Here is a 22,036-nt window from a genome sequence, read left to right on the forward strand (position 1 = left end):
ATATATTCTGACCACAATGCAACTTTGAAAAAAAAATTTTTTTAAGTGGTTACTCATAAATAAATATTAACTATATAAAACAATAATAGTAAAGCCTTGTGAGGTTAATATTTTTTTTAATGTGTGTTTGTGTATTTTATATATGTGTGTATGAGTAAAACTAAAATATTTGAAAACAAAAGCATACAAACTGAGCAGGGAAGCAAACGGAGTTTAAGAGTTCTGTGCTCCTTGCATTACCTCAGAGGTGGTAAAATAACCCTGGATAAGTAGTGTAATGTCTATGGTAGCCATAAGAGAACTGCTAAAGAATTTACAATTAATCTAAAAAATATTTAAGCTAATCCTAAAAGAGACAAGGAGAAAAACAAAGTATAAAATAATAAATAAAATAGTAAAATGTTGGACTTAAGCCCAAATATATCAGTATTTACATAAATGTGAACAGACTAAATTACCCCAGCTAAAGTCAAAGATTGTCAAATGTTAAAAGAAAACCACCACCACCATATTCTGTTTACAAGACATGTTCCTTAAATATAAGGACACAGAAAGGTTGAAAGTAAAAAGAGAGGAAACAATATACCATGGGAACACTAAGCTTGGATTCATAAATGCTATAAATCCAGGGCCCACAGTTGCCTTTTGCATGTGTCCCCTCCATGGAGAGCCAAGTATTCTCCAAGATCAGAATCTCAACATAAGCCCATTCTGGAAAGTTTGTATAAGTTAAAGGAGTAAATTATTGACTTGTATTTAAAGTATGTCTACCTTTACATTTCATTAAGTCTTTTAAAAGAAAAAGAGGAGACAAACAGGCCAAATGCAGAAATAATGGCAGAGGATGTAGATCTAGATTTATATCCCTCAACAGATGTTAGCCAAAGAGGAAGCAGTTAAAGTTGTGGTTGTATAGCGATTTTTGAGGTGGGTTATCATGAATAAAACAATATCATGTAAAAACCAAAGTTTAAGTAATTTTTCACGAAAAAATGGACTTCTTAACCCAGATAATTAGTTTCTAAATAACTAAATTGAATATTTAAAGATTATTAAAATTACATGAATTATTAGAAGAGTGTATATCCCCCTGACTTATAAAAGAAATTAGTGTATTTAATTCATCCCCATTTTTTTCTCTTAAGGGTAAGTTAATTATGGTTCAGATACCCTCAGTTATTATCTTCAGGAAAGGGAGCTACCCCAATCACCTCATTACAGATGACAGTTGCATTTGGGCCCTATTACTAGGATATGACAAGTGGTAAACCTGTTCAGTTAAAAATTTCCAGGGCCAGCTGACTTGTGCAGCTCCACACAAATCTTTTGGATTCAGAAAGAAAAAGATATATAGAGAAATGAAGCGTGGTAGAGAAATCCACTTTGGCCACTTGCATCCTTTCTGAAAACTAGTCTTGGACAACCCTAAAAAGAAAAATGCAGAAATTTAGTTCAGATCACTAATATCTAAAATTGATTAAAATCCAGTATAAATATTGGTCACTGTTCTTTCTCTAGTGTTCTACCTATTAAAAAATTGTCCTAAATAACATAAGGCTAGATTTTTAAGTATCCACTTTCAATGATCCATTCTAAAGAGGAAGATGAATTACAAAAATATCTAAAATCCACAGGGGAAAAAAGTCTGAAATAAACATAGTTGTTTAAGATATAAATCTGGGTTTTTTCCTTTACCCAAATTCAATAAATCAGCAAGTCCTGTCGGCTCTATACATGTATATCCCCCAAATATGTCCCCCATCCCAGCCACTTCTCTCCACCTCCCAGCCTTCACTCTAGTCAGGGCACCTACACCTCTCTCCTGGGCAGTTGCAGCTGCCTCCTGATTGCCTCCCTGCTTCCACTCCAGTCTTTCTAGAACCCATTCTCCACACAGCAGCCCAAGTGGTTTTTAAAAATGTAAATTAGATAATGTCACTCATGCAAGTAAAACCCTACAGTGACTTCCCAATGCAATTAGAATAAAAACCTATAGCTCCATCACACTTAGTAGTGAAATAGTAAATGCCTTCCTCCTAACAAAGCAAGATTGACTACACTCACTACTTTAACATGGAATAGAAGTTCTAGCCAGTTCAATAAGGAAAGAAAAAAATAATGAAAGGTATACATATTGGAAAGGGAGCAGTAAACCGTCTCAATTCATGTACCATGTACGTGGAATCTATAAAACAACTATTTAAATTGTTGAACTTAATAAAAAATTGTTGCTAATTTTCTTTTTTTTTTTCCAGATGTTTATAGAATCTATAGCAACATCCCCTTTTTCATTCCTGATATTACTAATTCACATTTTCTCTCTTTTATCCTTGGTTACTCTTCCTAGGAGTTCATTGATTTTACTACTACTTGTAACAAACCAGCTTTTGTTTTCATAGATTTTCTATATTGTTTGTTCATTTTCTATTTTATTGATTTCCACTCTTATCTTCATCATTTCTTTCTTTCTACGTACTTTGGGTGTAATTTGCTATATTTTTCCCCTAGTTTTTTTTTTAATTTAATTATTTTTGACTGTGTTGGGTCTTTGTTACTGCACGCAGGCTTTCTCTAGTTGCGGTTCGCGGGCTTGTGGTGGCTTCTTTTGTTGCGGAGCACGGGCCCTAGAGCACGCAGGCTTCAGTAGTTGCAGTGTGTGGGCTCAGTAGTTGCAGTGCACGGGCTTAGTTGCTCCATGGCACGTGGGATCTTCCCAGACCAGGGATCGAACCCGTGTCCCCTGCACTGGCAAGTGGATTCTTAACCACTGTGCCACCAGGGAAGTCCCTCCCCTAGTTTCTTAAGGGGGATGTTGAGATCATTAATTTTAAATGCTTTTTCTCATTAACATAAGCATTTACATTATATTATTTTCCCTCTAAGCTGTGCTGCAGACCACATGCTTAGCCATGTTGTATATTCATTGTCATTCAACTTGAAATATTTTCTGATTTCCCTTATGATTTCTTCTTTGACCATAGGTTATTTATAAGTGCTGTTAATTTCTAAATAGGGATTTTCTAGATGTTTTATTTTTATTAATCCCAAAATTTATTGCATTGTTGTTAAAGAATATACTTAATAAGAGTTCAACCATTTTGAAATGTATTGAGTCTTAATTTGTGGACCAGGAAATGATGCATAAAGGTATAAATGTTACTTTGCTCATAAAAAGAACATATATTTGGAAATTGTGTCTAGTTTCTATAAATGTTAGTTCAAGGTGGATAAGAAGATTGCTCAGTTCTTCTATATTCATACTGATGTTTTTCTTTAGTTCTATTCTGTCAGTTTTTGTTTCATGTAATGTGAAACTCTGTTATTTGGTACATAAACATTTATAATTGTTATGACTTCTTGATGAATTGTTGTTACTTTTCTCATTATAAAATGTCCATCTCTATCTATCTCTCTGGTAATATTCCTTGTCTTGAAGTCCATTTTGTCTGATATTAATATTGCCATCCTACTTTTATATGCTTACTATTTGCATGGTGTATCTTTTCCTATCCTTATACTTTACAAATCATTGCCTTTATATTTAGTGTATCCCTTGTAGTCAGTATACAATGAGCTTTTTTTAGCTCATTTGACAAGCATTGCCTTTATTTGAGGGTTTAGTCTGCTTATATTTAATATAATTACTGTTATAGTTGAACCCAAGTCTCAGTTTTGTTATTTGTTGTTTGGTTGTCCCATCTGTCTTATGAGCCTTTATTCCTCCTCTCCTGCCTTGGTCTGAGTTAATACATATTTTTGTATTCCATTTTAATTCCTTTATTAGCTTTTTAGGATATCTTTTCATTAGTTTTATAAGTTGTTGCTAGGAAGTATGATATGCATCTTTAATTTCTTGTAGTCTACTTAGAGGTAATATTCATATAAAATTAAAGACCAGTGCAACAATATAATTCTCACCATCCTTTGTGCTTTTGTTGTTATCTCTACTGCATCTACTTATGTTATAAACCCCGCAATACATTGCTTTTGCTTTAAATAGTCATATGTCTCTAAAATAACTTCAAAATTTTATGTCTTCTCACACATTTGTCATTTCCTGTGCTCTTCATTCCTGTTTATAAATCCATGTTTCCATCTGGTATCAATTTCCTTAGCCTGAAGAGCTTCCTTTAGCATTTCTTTGCTGCAGGTCTTCTGACAACAAATCTTGTCAGTTTCCTTTTATTTGAAAATGTCTTTATCTCACATTAATATTTGTAATACTATTATGACCCCATTAATTAATTCAAATAATTATCATCCTGTAGCCGATCTGGTTTCTGCTACATCCTATTTTTCTTCTTCCTCCCTCATGCCCATATTATTCTAAAGCAAATCCAAGACATCATATAATTTCTTTTTTTTTAAATTATACTTTTAAAAAAATTATTTATTTTTGGCTGCGTTGGGTCTTCGTTGCGTCTTCGTTGCTGTGCGCGGGCTTTCTCTAGTTGCTGCGATCAGGGGCTACTCTTCGTGGCGGTGCGCGGGCTTCTCATTGCGGTGGATTCTCTTGTTGCGGAGCACGGGCTCTAGGCGCACGGGCTTCAGTAGTTGTGGTGCACGGGCTTAGTTGCTCTGCGGCATGTGGGATCTTCCAAGACCAGGGATGGAACCTCTGTCCCCTGCACTGGCAGGTGGATTCTTAACCACTGTGCCACCAGGGAAGTCCCAAGACATCATATAATTTCATTCATAAATATTTCAGTGTGTATCGCTAAATAATAAGTTGTTTTTTGGTTTTGGGGTTTTTTTTTTTTTTGGCCGCACCTCACGGCTTATGGGATCTTAGTTCCCCGACCAGGGATAGAACCCAGGCCCTTGGCAGTTAGAGCATGTAGCCCTAACCACTGCACCACCAGGGAATTCCCTATCACTAAATAATAATAAAAAAATTTTTTTTAAACATATACTGCATATAATACTATCATCATACTTTAACATTCAACAATTTCTTAATATGACATTCATAAAGAAAACTTTTTTTTTTTTTTTTTTTTTTTTTTAATTTTATAGCTACTTTATTTATTTATTTATTTATTTATTTATTTATTTTTGGCTGTGTTGGGTCTTCGGTTCGTGCGAGGGCTTTCTCTAGTTGCGGCAAGTGGGGGCCACTCTTCATCGCGGTGCGGGGACCGCTCTTCATCGCGGTGCGCGGGCCTTTCACTATTGCGGCCCCTCCCGTTGCGGGGCACAGGCTCCAGACGCGCAGGCTCAGTAATTGTGGCTCACAGGCCCAGCCGCTCCGCGGCATGTGGGATCTTCCCAGACCAGGGCTCGAACCCGTGTCCCCTGCATCAGCAGGCAGACTCTCAACCACTGCGCCACCAGGGAAGCCCAAGAAAACTTTTTAAATATGACATCCATCAAGAAAAACTTGTAAGTGAGGCTCCAGAAGAAGTAAACTTCTTACAAGCATGCCACCTAAGCACAGATAGATCTTGAATGAATACAAAATCCAAGCCCCTACTCAAGTGGTCATCTTGGAAGCTATATAGATCTTAGGCCAAAGAAACATTTCATGGCCCATGAAGGATGTACTGCTGGCCCTGCAGCTAACAACTACACACACAAAAAGGACACTTAATACCTGATTGTCCTCTGTATATATTAGCAATAAACATCTGCTACAGCCCCAAGCCACCAGATAGCAATCCAGGTATGAGGAAATCAAGCTCTTCCCTGAAACTCCTGATTTCCTCCAAACTCAGCAGAATTACAGATATTTGTGGCCAGTCTCACAGCTGATTGGAAACTTTGGTATAAAAACCTACCAGAACTCATTTACCTAAGGCCACTGGGAATACAAGACTTTTTCTCACTGCTAAGTGGCTACTGCTGCCCAATTACTGGGTCCTAATGGACTCAGATTAACTCACTGAAAGAAAAGTGCTAACTCTGAACAGACTTCATCCTGCAGTGGATCTTCTCTGACCTAAATTCCCATAGAGTGGGTCAAGCCTCAGAAAGTTTCAATGTGAAATGAAAATGACACCTCCAATTAGGTACAAAAAAGACCTTAGTTACCCTCACCAACAGATTGTTGAATATCCATTAGACCCAGAGACAGTCTTGACCATGAATTAACAAACTGTTGGCTTAACTGGAGCCTCACTTACAAGTCTTGGGAAAGGAAATGTTCTACCTTGCAACACAACACCAATTCATACATGTAGAAGGAATTAAGAAATGAGAAAATCACCACTTGGTAGCTATTACAGTAATAAGTGCTTCAGGTAAGAATCATCAATGTATGCTAAAACTAGTAAGTAAAAGTTTGACGAGGAAAAAAATACTTGCATAGATTCAAATACTTTTTAATTAATTTAAAACTAATCACTCAAATACTTTTTAGTTACTTATTAATTAATAAATACAAAATACTTAATAATTAACCATCTTAACCAAGTGGTAAAGTTAAGATCATAAACAGTAGGACAAATTGACATGCTATTCCCCCAATATGATCCACTGAGAAGAACATAGCATTAAGTCTGTGTTATTCCTGCCAAGAATGTATGACCTCAATGTAATCTTGAGGAAATATCAGCCAACCACAAACTGAAGGTCATTCAACACAGTAGCAGATCTATGCTCTTCAAAAGTGTCAAGTAAGAAAAGACGAGGAAAAACTGAGCAATTGCTCCACGTCGAAGGTGGATGTAGAGACATGAAAACTAAATACAACAGATGACCTTAGATTGGATTTTGGACTGAGAAGGAAAGGACGATTATAAAGGACATTGTTGGAACAATCAGGAATATTGAATGGAGTCTGTGCATTGGACAGTAGTGCTGAATCAATGCTGATTTCCCAATATTGCAGGATGTACTGTGATTTTTCAGCAGAGTGTGCTTGTTTTTTAGGAATCATACTGAAATGCTTAGGGTTAGTGGGGCATTATGTTTACAACTCACTCTCAAATATTTGAAATAATAAGGTAAAAATGGTAAAATGTTAACAATCAAGGAATCCAGATGAAATTGTTTACACTATTTTTGCAACTTTTCTGTAAGTTAAACATTATTGTAAAAAGTGGGGTTTTTTGTTGTTTTCTTGTTTTTTTTTTAAATTTATTTTATTTATTTATGGCTGTGTTGGGTCTTCGTTTCTGTGCGAGGGTTTTCTCTAGTTGTGGCAAGCAGGGGCCACTCTTCATCGTGGTGCATGGGCCTCTCACTATCGCGGCCTCTCTTGTTGCGGAGCACAGGCTCCAGACGTGCAGGCTCAGTAGTTGTGGCTCACGGGCCTAGTTGCTCCGCGGCATGTGGGATCTTCCCAGACCAGGGCTCGAACCCGTGTCCCCTGCATTGGCAGGCAGATTCTCAACCACTGTGCCACCAGGGAAGCCCCTCTTGTTTGTTTTTAAGAAGCAGCTACCTGCTTCAGTCCCAAGGTTTAATGACTGCCTGTTATTTTTGTGTGTTTCTACTCCCCTGACTTTAAGTCACTGCTTTTTCTTGGTCCTTGTCCATGCAGCTTTGTCATAACTGGAGACAAAACAGAGTGGCTTACAATGAACCTGTTGGCAGGGCAGTCTGGAGAGAGGGTGGGAGTCGGGGTGTAAGCAGGAGGGCAAAGAAGGGGGTTGTGTTTGTGCTGGCAGCACAGGGTACTCACAGGCAGCGGTGTCCCTTAGGGGTCTTCTCAGTATTGATAGAGATTAACGTTCAAACTGAATGAGACTTGTGACCACACCAAGGACAGTTAATCCCAGTGGATTCGTGACCTTAACTCCTCACTGTCTGAGGTAGGCTTCATGGTCATTCCACTGGCCCTTGAGAGACAATTTGCTCTCATTTGGAACTCTAAGACAGATCAATAAAATAAGATGCAAAACAGAAACGTTTTCAGCCTCCTTTTCAGAGATGGGTCTCAGTATCTTCAGAGTATTTGTCCCCATCCTCACAGCATCTACCGTTCCATCCCAGCCAAGCAAAAGAGAATTGAGCCTGAATTGCTTTTTAAAGTAAACCTTAATCATGCATGTTTTATATTTGTTCCTAGTCTGCGCTGCTGCAAGGACACATTCGAGTATAATGAATTTTAAGCAAGAAGGAAAGAAAATGCTTCAGTCACATTAAAAAAAAAAAAATCAGTACAGGAGGAGCAGAGAACTAGGGTGGTTTGCTGTAATGACATTGTGGCTCATTGCATTTTAGTTAATGTCGCAAAGTAAGAAATCCGTGAAGAGAAATACCAGCATGTGAGGAGACAATGAAGAAAATGCGCTTCGCTCGTTTGTTGTGACAAAGATAGCTTCACTGGAATAATTCATGATAGCGCCTCGCAGCGTGCTGCTACACACACACATGTGTGCTTTGCAAAACGAATAAGCTTAGCGATATGGGACTTGAATCTGAGTCTCTGAAGTTTCTGATAAGAAGTAGAAGGACGCTGCCCGAATTGTGATGAAATGGCTGAGGAGCAGGTCGGGGAGGCGGCCTGGAGAGGGCCGAGTGCCTTTGGCAGAGGTCCCTGCACTCTAGTGGCCCAGGCGGCACCTCCTCATCTTGTCTGGTGGCTTGACACACACTCCATGGCGTGGTAAGGGTCTGTGTTGGGTGGATTTCCACGTGGAGGCCAGTGTCACACAGCATAACGACCGGGTCTGGGGTGGACAGAAAATGCAGAACCGTGCGCTGAGCTCTCCAGTGAGTGAGAGAGCAAAGCTGGGTGTGGGTACAGCAATAAGGAGGGTGACTGAAGGGTTTTTTTTTTTTTAAGATTTAAAAATAATTTGTAGGGGCTTCCCTGGTGGCGCAGTGGTTAAGAATCCGCCTACCAATGCAGGGGACACGGGTTCGAGCCCTGGTCTGGGAAGACCCCACATGCTGCGGAGCAACTAAGCCCGTGAGCCACAACTACTGAGCCTGCGCTCTAGAGCCTGCAAGCCACAACTACTGAAGCCTGTGCACCTGGAGCTGGTGATCCGCAACAAGAGAAGCCACTGCAGTAAGAGGCATGTGTACCACAACGGAGAGTAGCCCCCACTCACCACAACTAGAGAAAGCCCATGCGCAGCAGCAAAGACCCAGTGCAGCCAAAAATAAATAAATTAGATTAATTTTAAAAATAATAATAATTTGTATATTCTGATTCGTAAATAGTTAAATGGGTACATAAAAGCATAAAAAATTAGGTTACACTTAGTTGGTAACAATTATGGGTGATTGGTAGTTTCCTCTTTTTGCTTATTTAAACTTTCCAATGTGTCTCCAAAGGCCTGATTTTACTACTGAATAGACAAAAAATGCCCAAGGCTTTCATGCAAGTCATCCCCTCCAGGTGGAACACTCGTCCTCCAAGTCTTGGCTTGTCTATTTCCTACGCATCCTTCAGAATCCAGCCTAAATGTCAAATCCTCAGGGAAGGCTTCCCTGAGCCCCTGGACTAGGTGAGGTCCTAGTTACTTTTCCTTTGCCATTTAGCATCACCGTAGCTGTTTCTTTGATATCTGTTGGGTTGGCCATGCCTGCCCTTGGGTGGTGGAAAATAAAGGATAATGCATGCACATGGATGTGACATCACTATATGAGTGCAGGATGACTTCCCTTGTGTGACTCTTATTATTATATGACTTGTGGCCAGTGAAGCAGTATGGTCCTGAGGAAGGAGTAAGAAACTTTCTCTGGAACCAGCATGGTAGATCCAAGTCACGTGGCTAGTAAAAAGCTATTTTTGCAACAATGTAGGTAACAATATAAGGTGATGTTAGTGGGTTTTTGGGGTGGTATTTCTGGGATACTGCCAGAATCCTCTCACCTTCCCAACAGGCTGAACGTTCCTGCTCCCCAAACACTTCCCCGTGGGAGGTTACTCTCGCCCACTGAGCCCTGCCTACTTCACACCATCTCATATTCTTTGCCGAAACCTGTATCCTTTACACTTGGTGTGCACTAAAGTGTAACCTAAGCACTATTTTTGTGTTTCCTTTCTTGCTGACCCTCAAATTTAGTCCTTTTTTGGACTCATTCACCATTTAAAGTCTTTCTCTTCCACTGAACTGGAAGCCCCATAAACAAAAGGTATGGCAGCCGTCTTGTTTGCTGCTCTGTCCCCAGCATCTGGTATGGTGCTTGTAACTTAGCAGGGGGTAAATAGATATGTGTAAATTAGACTAAAGAATGAAAAAAAAAAAGTTGAAAAACAGGAAGAGAAAATCACTGCTTGTATTAATTTCCTGTTCATTATAACAAATTACCACCAACTTAGTGGCTTAAAGCAGTACAAATGTAGTCTCTCAGAGTTTTGGAGATCACAAGTCTGAAATCAGTTTCACTGGGCTACAGTCAGGGTGTTGGCAGGGCTGGTTTTCTTCTGCAAGCTCTAAGGGGAGAACTTGTTTCCTTGTCTTTTTCAGGGCCTAGTAGCTGTCTCTATCCCTCGGCTCAGGTCCTCTTTATCTTCAAAGCCAGCAGCACAGGATCTTCAAGTCTCTCCATCTCTCCCATCATCACATCATCTTCTCTTCTGACTCTGATGTCTCTTGCATCCCTTATAAGGACCATTGTGATTATGTTGAGCTCCAGTGATGCAGGATAATCTCCCCAACACAAATTCTTAATCACATCTGCAAACTCCCTTTGCTGTACAAGATAACACTCATAGGTTCCAGGGATTAGGGCCTGGACATATTTGGAGACAATTATCCAGTCTACCACAGTGCTCTAACTTCTGAGACATGCAAAACACCCCCAAATATTTCCAGTGGTGCTATGTTGTACTGTCAGATATCCAGTGAGGTGCATGAACATCTCTCTTGTTCCATTTTAGGCCAAGTTTTAGTCTACTAAAATATGAACTTCAGAGGGTAGGGGTATTTTACACTCTGTTTAGTGTTGAATCCCATGCACCCAGAACTATGCTTGATATACAGTAGACCCTCGGTAAATATTTGTTGAATGCTGCATGAATAGACTTTAGCTTTTGTCATCCATCATTTACTTCCTCTTCTTTAGATAAAATAACCTCAGTTCCTATTTGTTTGTCCATGTGGTTCTACAGGAGCTGACTTCATCCCTGACTCCAAAAAGCACATGGTCAAAGCTAATTAAATTCATGTGGGTCAATCCCGTGGCCACAGCCACTGGCAGGAGTGGGCATGGACCCAAACTAGTCCAGAGGGAAACCAAACAATTCTTTTCTTCTGGACACAAATGAGGAACCATAATAATGAAGCCATGACTGCTGAAGGCAGAGCAGAGGGGCAGAAAGAAACAAGTCATTTAATTGCTGAATCTCTGGATCGAGCTTCAGCTGCAGCCAAACCTACCTATGGGTTTTCCAATTACATGAGAGTCAAATATTTCTTTTATTATTTGTGTCAAGTTTAAGGTTACTTACAATGAAACATTCTAAAACCACTAAGAAGTATTGCAAGTGAAACATGAAAAGTCTACAGAAACAGAAAAAATCATTTTGTTTTGCTAATAGAGAATAGGAGGGACAGGACACTCATACCATCTGTGTTCCAGCCTCCAAGAAGGAGTAGATGAAAAGGTGGAAGAAGCCTTGGGCCTTTAGGTCACCCAGGCCTTGTGTCTAACCCTTGGCTGGGTACCAAATCACCATGGGAACTTAGTAAAAACAGCTTCCTCAGCCCCATCCCAGGTGTTTTGAGCCAAAATGTCTACGGGTGAGGCTCATAGTTCATGTTTTTAACAAACTCCAAGTGACTCTAACGGGTTCACCCTCCTCAACATTGGTGAACTTGACTGCCCACTGGTAGAAGAGGCAGCCTAGCAGATCCTGATTCTGATGCCAAAGTACAAAGTGTTGAATACATTTATGGTGTCCTTAGGAGAATGTATAATCCTATTTGAAGCCCTGAATTAATTAAATACTTAGACTCTGCATGAGGGTCTAATGTGCTGTCTCCTATGTGCAAAGGACATCAGTTTGACTGCTAAACGCTTTTTGTTTTTCCAAACCTGGCTGGTTCTCAGCTGGATTCTGGAGAGTTGGTATAAGAGAAGTGACAACTAGATAAATGGACTATTATGTACCATTTTTAAACCTATTTATCTTCCTTTCACTTTCCTTAAATAAGGGAATCAGGGTAGCTCCAGGGTTAGTGAATTCAAGAACTCAGTGTCATTAATGGCCAAGGATTTTCTATATTTTCACTTTGCCTGCTCAGTAGTTTGCTTTGGTCCTCCAACTTGTTCCCTGAGGTGGTTCCCAAATGACTGACTGTTGTGAGCAGAGATCTGCACACAACAGAGATCACAGGCTATAGGGCAGTAGAGGGCATGTCCTTTCCTCTAGTTCTTTTTTTAGGTCCCTTTGAGAGTGAAGAAAACTCTCCCAGAAACTCTAGCAGCCACTCTCTTGTGTTTCCTTGGGCAGAATTAATATCTACATGCCCTTTCCTAAACCAGACACATCAAAGAGGATAGAATGACCGTGATTCTGTCCAACCCTGACTCACTCTTTGGGGGTCAGTGTGACCCACCACCCCTGAAGCACATGATACCTGAGGGAGAAAAGGGGCTTTGTCAGGAAGATGGAGAGGAATTGGGGAATGGCATGGGTGGATGGGTGTGTGATGGACAGTGTCTAGCCCGCTAAGCAGGAATTGATGCAAGAAGAGGAAGGATCTCCAGCCGCCCAAGCTTCTTTCTGATCTACTCAACCCTTAAAGACGCCTGCCCTTTCCCTTCCCTTCAGAGCACTTACTTATCTCAGTCCTTGCTCCCTTACACTTGAGATACTACATGGGGATATTTCATAAATGGATAAAAGTGGTTTTACTATCTGGTGGTACAACTCTTACTAATTTTTTCTTTATATTTAAATTTTTCGTAGCTGTTGTAGTCCATTTTCTTTTCCAGATTAGCTTGAGAATCCGTTTCTCAAAGTCCATAAGAAAATGCCATTTTGGGATTTGTACCAAGATTGAATTGAATTGAAAGATTAATGTGGAGAGAACTGGCATCTTGAAACATAGCATATCTATCTATTTACCTAGGGTTTTTTTTTTTCTACTACCCTTTAATACAAATTTCTAATCTCCTTCATAAGGGTCTTGCGCTTATCTTTTTAGTTTTATGCAACACACATAAGGAAGCAGAGCTGAGAGAAGGGAGAGAGTGAGTGAGCCCTGGTAACATGGAATCTAAGGACCTAGCGCAGCCTAAAGCAGACAAATCTTAAGTCAATAAATTCCCTTTTCTTCTTAGGCTGGTTTGAATTCCATTTCTGTTATTTGCACTTGAAAGCATTCTGACCATGACATCAAAAGAATACATAGAGAGGGTAGGAGGAAAGATGACAGGCGGTCACCAGACACTTACTATGTATGTAATAAGAGTATCCTCCTTCTACTTCTAAGACTTGCTAGCCATTTAGGTCTCACAGGGGGGAGCCACGTCTACTCTCATTCTGCCTCAACCCTCCTGAAAATTTCCTAAAGAGATTTTAAAATACAGAATGGAGACAAATGGTCTCTTAAAACCTGGTCTCCATTTTCCAATGAATTATCTGTGGATTTGACCCTTCGCAGAGGGTAAAGGATACTTGGTAGATCTGGAAGGTAATATCATGTCCTTTATAAATGGCTGGTAGTATCATCAGGGCTGCTACATTTGGGGAGTCGTGCAATGAACAAGTTTAGGAGGTGCTGTTCACACAGGTGATAGAGTGAAATAGCATCCCCTGGAGGTGTGCGATATGGCACCTTGGGTATTATTACTATGCATAATTCCTTTTGGAATTGCTTTATAGAGGTCTTGAATTAATTAAATAACGAAAAGTCTTCAATGAAGCAAAGTATTAGTAATATCCTATATTCTAAAACTCGTAATATCTTGAAAAAATCCTTCCTCTGAGAGAACTACCAAAGGAAAGCTTTGTTCTGATTATCTTTTTGTTATCATTGTAATTAGGAGTGTTTTACACATCTTCATTCATTCAAACAAGAATTTATTGAGTGGCTACTATGAACCTGGTATTGTTTTAAGTGCTAGGGACAGAAAGAGTTACCAGAAAAAGTCCCTGCCCTCATGGAGCTACCTTCTAGTGGAATAGGCAGATGGTAAATGAACAAGCAAGTACTACGGTGTATAACATAATGGCAAGTGGAGCTACCACACTGTAAAGAGAAGTGAAACATTACAAAGGGAGAGTAGCAACACTTATAAAACAGGAAGTGAGGACTTCAAGTGCAGGGGCTTTGCCTAATGTAAGCCGGTGACCGTCCTACCACCCACTCTCCCTCTGTCCCCACCTCCACCCAGTAAAACAGCTTCGGGGTTTGGCTTCTTTTCAAACTCCAGGATTTCCTTTCTTAGCTTCATCCACCCCTAAAAGCCACCCAACAACAAATGCTAATATTTTATGTGGTTGCCCACGACCATCTGATCTATGTGAAAGGACAGAAATATGTCCAGAATACGGGGCTGAGGGGAGGGAAGAGTCAGGATGACCCACGTTTCCAGACCTGTCTTGGATATTTAGAAAACAATGGGTCTCTGAATACTCCCCTCTCCCCTCCACCACCTCCACACAGAAATGTCTGTCTTTCAAATGGACGTCAGTAACTCAGCGTGATGTAGCGGTTCTATATTTAAGGTTAATCTGGAAGTGTGTTGTCTCCGAAAAATTTATGTACCAGATTTCCTCAGAGATTACAATCGAGATAAACATCCTCAACTGAGCCCTCCCAGGGGCTGCCTGGGAAGACGGGGTGGGTGTACTGAGGCGAGAGCGCGGGGCGGCGGTGTTCCCTCTTAACTATACATGGGTTGGTACGTTTTCCTGCCCTCCAACCCCCTTTCCAGGTGACTCTGATGGAGACAAGCAACAAGAGCTAATCCTTGTTCGGTGGTGATCTCCCTCTCCCTACACACACACACACACACACACACACACACACACACACACACACACACAATCCATCCATGTCTTAGGACTGCAGTTACATGAATCATGAATGTTGCCCCACCCCCCAGGAAAAGCTACAAGTTTGAACAGCTCCAGCCCCGTAATGAAAGGCCTTTGTAGGAGGCATTACCTCTTGCTGAACAGAAGCAATTTGAAACCGGTCCCACCAGTGTGACTAGGAGACTGATTCAATCTTCTCATAGGTTTCTCCAAGTGTGACAGACACAAACAGCCCAGTTTCCTTTAAGGAGTCACAGGAAAGGTCAGCCTCCTCAAGTGGCAGGGGGACAACACCACTGGAAACCGTCAGACGTGTGGACAGATAAGCATAATGTACAGGGGAAATGCCACGATAGAGGTTTGTAAAAATGATGGGGGTGAAAGATGAGCAGGAAAGGCTTCCCAGCGGAGGTGACATTTAAGTTGAAGTGAGAGGGAGAACTTGCCAGGGGGAAGGTTTAAGAAGATGAACCTTTGAAAAATGTCTTAAATATCATAAAACTCCATTTAAGAAAATTTCCAAAGTCTTAACAATATGGAATATTTATTAGGATAGAAAAGAAAAATCTTAGATATTTGAATATATCTCATAGAGATTAAGAAGAAACTTTTAATGAAAACTGTGACAACATATTTCTGACTGGTACTGCAATATCCTGTTTAAGCTTTATAACTGCCTGAATTAAAACAAAGTTATTCAGAAATTATAAAACAAAGCATCTAAAACAATGGCTTCTCTGTCTGAAAAGCAAGGTATTGAACAAATATAGCTGAGCTTACGTGCAAAGATTTCAGGCATTCGAATAATGCTAAATTCTCTCATTTATTCACAAGCTTATTCATAGTTATGGGGGAACAGGGGCTAGAGGAGTAAATATAATTCAGAAAAAACACTTAATAATTAAAAGTTGATTGCAGTGCTACCATTTGATCCAGCAATTCCATTTCTAGTTATATACCTAAAAGAAGTAAAGCATCCATATAGAAAGACTTATACACAGTTGTTCATAGCAGCATTACTTACAGTAGCCAAAATGTGGGAACCACCCAAATGTCTATCAACTGATGAGTGGATAAATAAAATATGGCATATCCACACTATGGAATATTACTTGGCAATAAAAAGGAAAGTCTTGATATATGCTATAAAACAGGTGAACTAAAGGCCACATATTGTATGATTCCATTTATATGAAAAGTCTGGAATAGGCAAATTTATAGAGAAATAAAATAGATTAGTGGTTGTGCAGGGCTGGAATCGAGGGGGATTGGAATGGGGAGTGATTGCTAATAGATAGGGGGTTTCTTTTGTGGGTAATGAAAATGTTCTCAACTTAGATTGTAGTGATGGTTGCACAACTCTGTGAATGTACTAAAACCAGGGGTCCCCAACCCCTGGGCCATCAACCGGTCCAGTCCGTGGCCTGTTAGGAAGCAGGCCGCACAGCAGGAGGTGAGCGGCGGGCAAGCGAGAGAAGCTTCACCTGCCGCTCCCCATCGCTCCCCATCGCTCGCATTACCACCTGAGCCATCCCCCGCCACCACCCCCCTGTGGAAAAACTGTCTTCCACGAAACCGGTCCCTGGTGCCAAAAAGCTTGGGGACCACTGCTGAAACCATTGAACTGTGTCCTTTAAATGGATGAATTTTGTGTATGTGAATTACATCTCAATAAAGATGCTTTAAAATTTTATTGCATTAACTTTAGGCTAAAAATGAAAATAAGCTGGGCTTTTAGATTTGGTTAAAATCAAGCACAGCTCAAACTGGATTAGACCATCTACACATGGTGTCTTCAGCTGTCAGTAAGAGGGAAAAAATGGCTGAGCAAAAGAGATGGCAGGAAGTCATATAAGAAAGACTTCATCCAGACTGTGGGGAATGACCTGATTGATGTTCAACAACAAAAACCACCACTACAAATTAAAGATCCTGGTTTCAGGATGCCAAACCCAGAGACCAGAAATTGACATACAACTTCCCCCGAAATTAGTAGCCCAGAGCATGTAATAACAGCTTCATGGGACTACGGAATACATATAACTCTGCAGAAACACAGCTGCTGTCAAACAAAGCAGAGTAATTTCACTTAACAGGTTAGTTCCATATCCTTCTCCCACAGAAAGAAGAATTCAGGTGCCAGACAGTGAATGAAGTTTCCAGTGAAAACACGTCAGGCCTAATGTTAATGAGCCTCAAAATATACCACAAGATCACTAATGACCTCCAGTGGTTACAACTAAAATTGCTCGGTTTGTGATACATGAGACTAGAACAGGATGGCCCACAAAGCAATTATGGATATAGGGTTTGGTCTATTATTTTCTTATCTTGAAAGCTGCAAAATTGGAGTCAAAGGAAGCCTACCCAATGACTACCATAAAAATCTCCCTTCCTCCTGATTTTTAAGCATTGACTGAAGAGCCTCTTTGTCTGTGGCCTGTCTTTGCAGCCTCTTTTGACAAGCCTGGAAGATGGCTGTCTCCCTCCAGTGACTTGGTGACTCCATCAGGAACAATCCACTAGGAGCCCACGGATGCAGAGAAAGCTGACAGTGGAGAAGGTGTGTTCGTAGGTAGGAGAGATGAAATGACTGATCAAAAGAGATGGGCAGGGGGAAGTGTAAGAAAGACAGAGAAGCAGGTATTGTAAACTAAAATTACCCAATTTGGTCTTGCACAACTCTGACACTTTTTGGTAAATATCTAAGAAGTTTGAGGGTTAGCCTGTCCCCCAAGTCCCACCACCAGGTTGTAGTGAAAGCAGCACCAAATGATGCCCTACCTGGAGTTTCACTGAACAAACTTTAGTAAATAAGCCCAAACCACTTCATACAGCCTCCTCTGTAGGCCTGACAAAATCCCAGCTCTCTGCCCTTTGGGTGAAAGATTCATTCAACTGAGAAAGAACAATGTTCCATAAACAGGATTCTATTACTATCCTTTTTGTTGGCCTCAGGCTACCAGAAAACCCCCAGTCAGACAAGGCCATTTTTTGGAGATGAAACGATCCTTAATAAGCACCAACTGGCCTGGCTGAATTCTTCAACCAGGTCCAGGCATGCCGGAGGGCTCTCTAGAATAGTTTGGTCAGTCCACATAGCTGAATACCTTTAATTTCACCAAAGACAGGTCATTTCTAGCATTCAGCCAGCATGTTAACAAGTCACTAGTTGCTCTGATAATAACTAATATCTAATATTTGCTATGCTAATTAGCAAAGTATCTGGTAATAACTAAAACACTGTGACCTTTCCAATACAGTGCTAGCTAATCACCCCTAGAGTACCAACTCTTGATCAGAACACTAGCTGCCCCTGGGTGTAATTTCAACTAACACTTTCACATGTCACACCAGCCATGCTGGAGTATTTTTAAATAAATTACAGATATAATAGGATGCAAGGGAAAGAATAAGAAGAACCAGGACTTAACGGCAATCAGTGACCACTGCCATATAAGTCTTGTCCATATTCCTAAATGTTGCTGCCACTGTCATTTCTCAGATATTTTTTGGATCCATTCATTCATGTAACAAATATTTTGGAGTACCTACTTCAAATATCTTATCTGAGAGTTCCAAGGAGAATTTAATATACTAAGACAATGTTAAAAATTCATTGGCTGGGGCTTCCCTGGTGGCGCAGTGGTTGAGAATCTGCCTGCCAATGCAGGGGACACGGGTTCGAGCCCTGGTCTGGGAAGATCCCACATGCCGCGGAGCAACTAGGCCCGTGAGCCACAACTACTGAGCCTGCGCGTCTGGAGCCTGTGCTCCGCAACAAGAGAGGCCACGATAGTGAGAGGCCCGCGCACCGCGATGAAGAGTGGCCCCCGCTTGCCACAACTAGAGAAAGCCCTCACACAGAAACGAAGACCCAACACAGCCAAAAATAAATAAATAAATAAATTAATTAATTAATTTAAAAAAATTCATTGGCTGAAGTTATAACTTTTTGCAAAAACTAAACATCCTGCTATGGTATGAAGGTGTTCAACTCCCCAAGGCTCCATTTTACCCACAAAGAAGCAGCAGCACTAGAAAAGATTGTTTATAAGCCTTAAAATATCAGTTGCTTTTTTTCTGTGGAAAAAAAGAAACTCTTAAAAGTTATGTGAACATTTTATGATATTTTATTTTCTTTAAGATAATTACATCATTAGGCTACATTTACCTTAATTGTGATTTAGTGCATCATAAAAAAATCGTGAATAAGAATTCTTGATGTTGCTTGTTAGTCCAGAGGTCAAACCAATGACTTATAAGAGCAACTCTTTCCTGAAAGAGCTATAAGGGAGAGAAAATGACATTTTCCTTTACAGTTCGATATGTTCTTAGTTGCTAAGCAACCCGTAGGCAACCTAACAACCTCACAGCTGATATTTGCATTGCACGTTACAGTTCACGAAGCACTTTCACGTATGTAGTAAGGGTCTCTCCCTTCAGCTTAAACTCCTTTTATCTGGGGATGCAGGCAAGCCCCGGCTTGTTGGGTGGGCTGGTGGGAAAGGCTGGCAGGGATGTAAGTGCAGAGGGGCTCAGGGAGGGCCCAGAGAGGTAATGTATCCTCGCTATTGTTTCCACCTAAGCTAATGTGGTCTGGGGAAACAGATCCCAAACATTTCATCTTGAAAACACATACTGGCCACTTGCTTAATTGTGAAAACAGGGCCATGTGAAGTAGGTGTGATTTTACCAACCCATAGTCCTACCTCTTCATAGCACCCACCAAAAGGAAAGTTAGTAAATTTTGCTGAAGAGCCATTGTTAGGAGTGTCTCCATGAAAGACATACACCAGGACCAGCATCCCCCCAAACCAGGACTTCAGTCCAGCTTGGCTCAGAGGGCATATATAAACCCACTGTCTTTATTACCAGTCTGGCTTTGGTCCCAGCCCATCTGGTCTCCTTCCCTTGTGAGTGTGCCTGGACCGCGCAGGAGCTCTGAGGACCCAGGCAGCCCCTTTTCCATGAAGGTCTGGCAGAGCTGCCCGGGCCATTCCAGTGACTACTTCCTGAATTATCTTTCAAATAAGGGGCATCCCCAGGCCCCAGGGAACCACGCAGTTGGCACAAGAGGGAAGAGAGAGTTAAAGACACACATATCAACACTCTCCACACCAAAATACCACCAAAGCACCTTCTCTTGTCTCCTCCCCCTTATAGCAACCAGGGTGTGTCCTGGAGGTTTCTGTTTCATCTCTGGAGGTGCTGATAGGGCAAAAGTGGGAGCAGCTCTTGCACCTCCCATAAGATTGGAGTTGTGGACTGGGGTGAGGAGAGACCGTCTTGGGGTAGGGTTATTTTTGTTTAAAGTGACTCAAAAACTAAGTTCTTTACAAGTATTTATTTTATTTTAAATATGGCAACATGAGACCCAATATATCACAGTAAAATTCACCTTAGAAATCTTGTCTTATTCTAGAGTATGTGACTCACCTGTCGGTTTGACTTGTTGCTAAAAGGTGTCCAGGCACTGAATCTTGTGTGGAAGCTCTCCATTTCCAGGCTTTCCCTGGGAGAATTCCCAGCTGACATCTCAGCAAATTATTTTCGTCCGGTCCTAGAAACTGTAGGTTCATTTCATAAACTGTAGGTTTAATTAAGATCACCTAGAACATCCAGTATATTAATGTTGTCCATATAGGAATAATAGAATTACAGCAATTCATTTATATATATTTGTTTATATAGATACAATTAGAGCAATTCATATATATATATATCCATACAAATATACACTGAGTTCATGAACTCTAAATCATTGCAATTATTCTCTCCTCAACTACTTGCACCCAAATGTGAATCCAAACCAGAGCTGTTTTTTACTTTGCTGCCAAAATGACTCAGAAATTGGAATGATTCTTTATCAGCTGTAAATACTGACTTTTTCTTTCTCTGGAAAGCAAGAATCTGAAGGACTCAAAGAGGGCGCCCCCCACCCCCACCCCCCGCCCAGTGCCTAGCTTTTGAGGACACAAGTCAAAGAGGATATAGAAGAAAAAGTTAGGCTAATATATTAATGATCTATTGCTGCATAGCAAATTACCTTAAAATTTAACAGCTCAAAACAACAAACTCTTATTATTATCTCAAAGTTCCTGAGGGTCAGGAGTCCAGGCACAATCTAGTAGGGCACAGTATTGTTAGTCTACTAGGGCTGCCATTACCAAAAACCACAGACTGGGCGGCCTGAACAACAGAAATTTGTTTTCTCACAGTTCTGGAGGCCGAAAGTCCAAGATCAGCATGTTGTTTCTGGTGAGGCCTCTCTTCCTGTCTTGCAGGCAGTAGCCTTCCTGCTGTGTTCTCACAAGGCCTTCATTCTGAGCACACATGGGGTGGGGTGCGGGAGGCGCTCTGGTATCTCTTCTTCTTCTTCTTATAAGGATACCAGTCCTATTGGATTAAGGCCCCCAACCTTATAACCTCATTTAACTTTTATTACCTCTTTATAGGCTCCACCTCCAAATGTAGTCACATCGGGAGTTGGGGCTTCAACATATGGATCTGGGGGAGGGGGGACACAATTCAGTCCATACCAGGTACCTCTGCTTCAAAATCTCCCATAGGCTGCAATCAGTGTGTTGGCCAGGACTCCAGCCTCATCTGAAGGATCTGAAGCTCATTCATGTGGCTGTGACCAGGATTCAGTTGCCCATGGACTGTTGGGTGGAGGAATCCTTTGCTTTCCTTGCCACATGGGCTTCTCCATAGGACAGTTCACATGGCAGCTGGCTTCCATCAGAGGAAGCAAATGAAAAAGCAAGAGAGGGCACACAAGAGGGAAGCCACAGTCTCTTGGTAACCTAACCTCAGAATTGGTACCCCATCACTTTTGCTCTGTTCTATTAGGTAAAAGCAAGTCGCTACGTCTGGCCCACACTCAAGGGGAGAGGATTATACAAGAGTGCAGATAGTAATACAATCCACCACAGTTCACCCTTTGGATCAGTTCCCTTCCTTTCCCACATGCAGAACACACTCATCCACGCCTTAAAGCAGACAGCCCCAAAGTTCCATCTCATCAATATTTTGAGCTTAGATCCCAGGAGATAGAAATGATTCATAACAGCCTCTACGGACCCAGATATACCTACTCTTGATCTAGAGAACTCTGAACTAAAAAGATAAGCTATCTGGTAC

At 40.9% G+C, this 22,036-nt stretch overlaps 1 protein-coding gene across 1 annotated transcript in view; it reads right to left on the minus strand.

The window, feature by feature from the left end:
- ECT2L (epithelial cell transforming 2 like) overlaps window positions 1–22,036 on the minus strand; it is a 73,420-nt gene that overhangs the window by 40,240 nt on the left and 11,144 nt on the right. The window contains 4 exon segments of the mRNA XM_057528197.1: window positions 1,271–1,373; window positions 1,375–1,425; window positions 19,065–19,177; window positions 20,330–20,460. Of these exon segments, the coding sequence (XP_057384180.1) occupies window positions 1,271–1,373; window positions 1,375–1,425; window positions 19,065–19,177; window positions 20,330–20,428 (366 nt within the window). The 5' untranslated portion in view covers window positions 20,429–20,460.

Source organism: Balaenoptera acutorostrata, chromosome 14 (genome assembly GCF_949987535.1).
Source record: "Balaenoptera acutorostrata chromosome 14, mBalAcu1.1, whole genome shotgun sequence".
In the NCBI taxonomy this organism is placed as follows: domain Eukaryota; kingdom Metazoa; phylum Chordata; class Mammalia; order Artiodactyla; family Balaenopteridae; genus Balaenoptera; species Balaenoptera acutorostrata.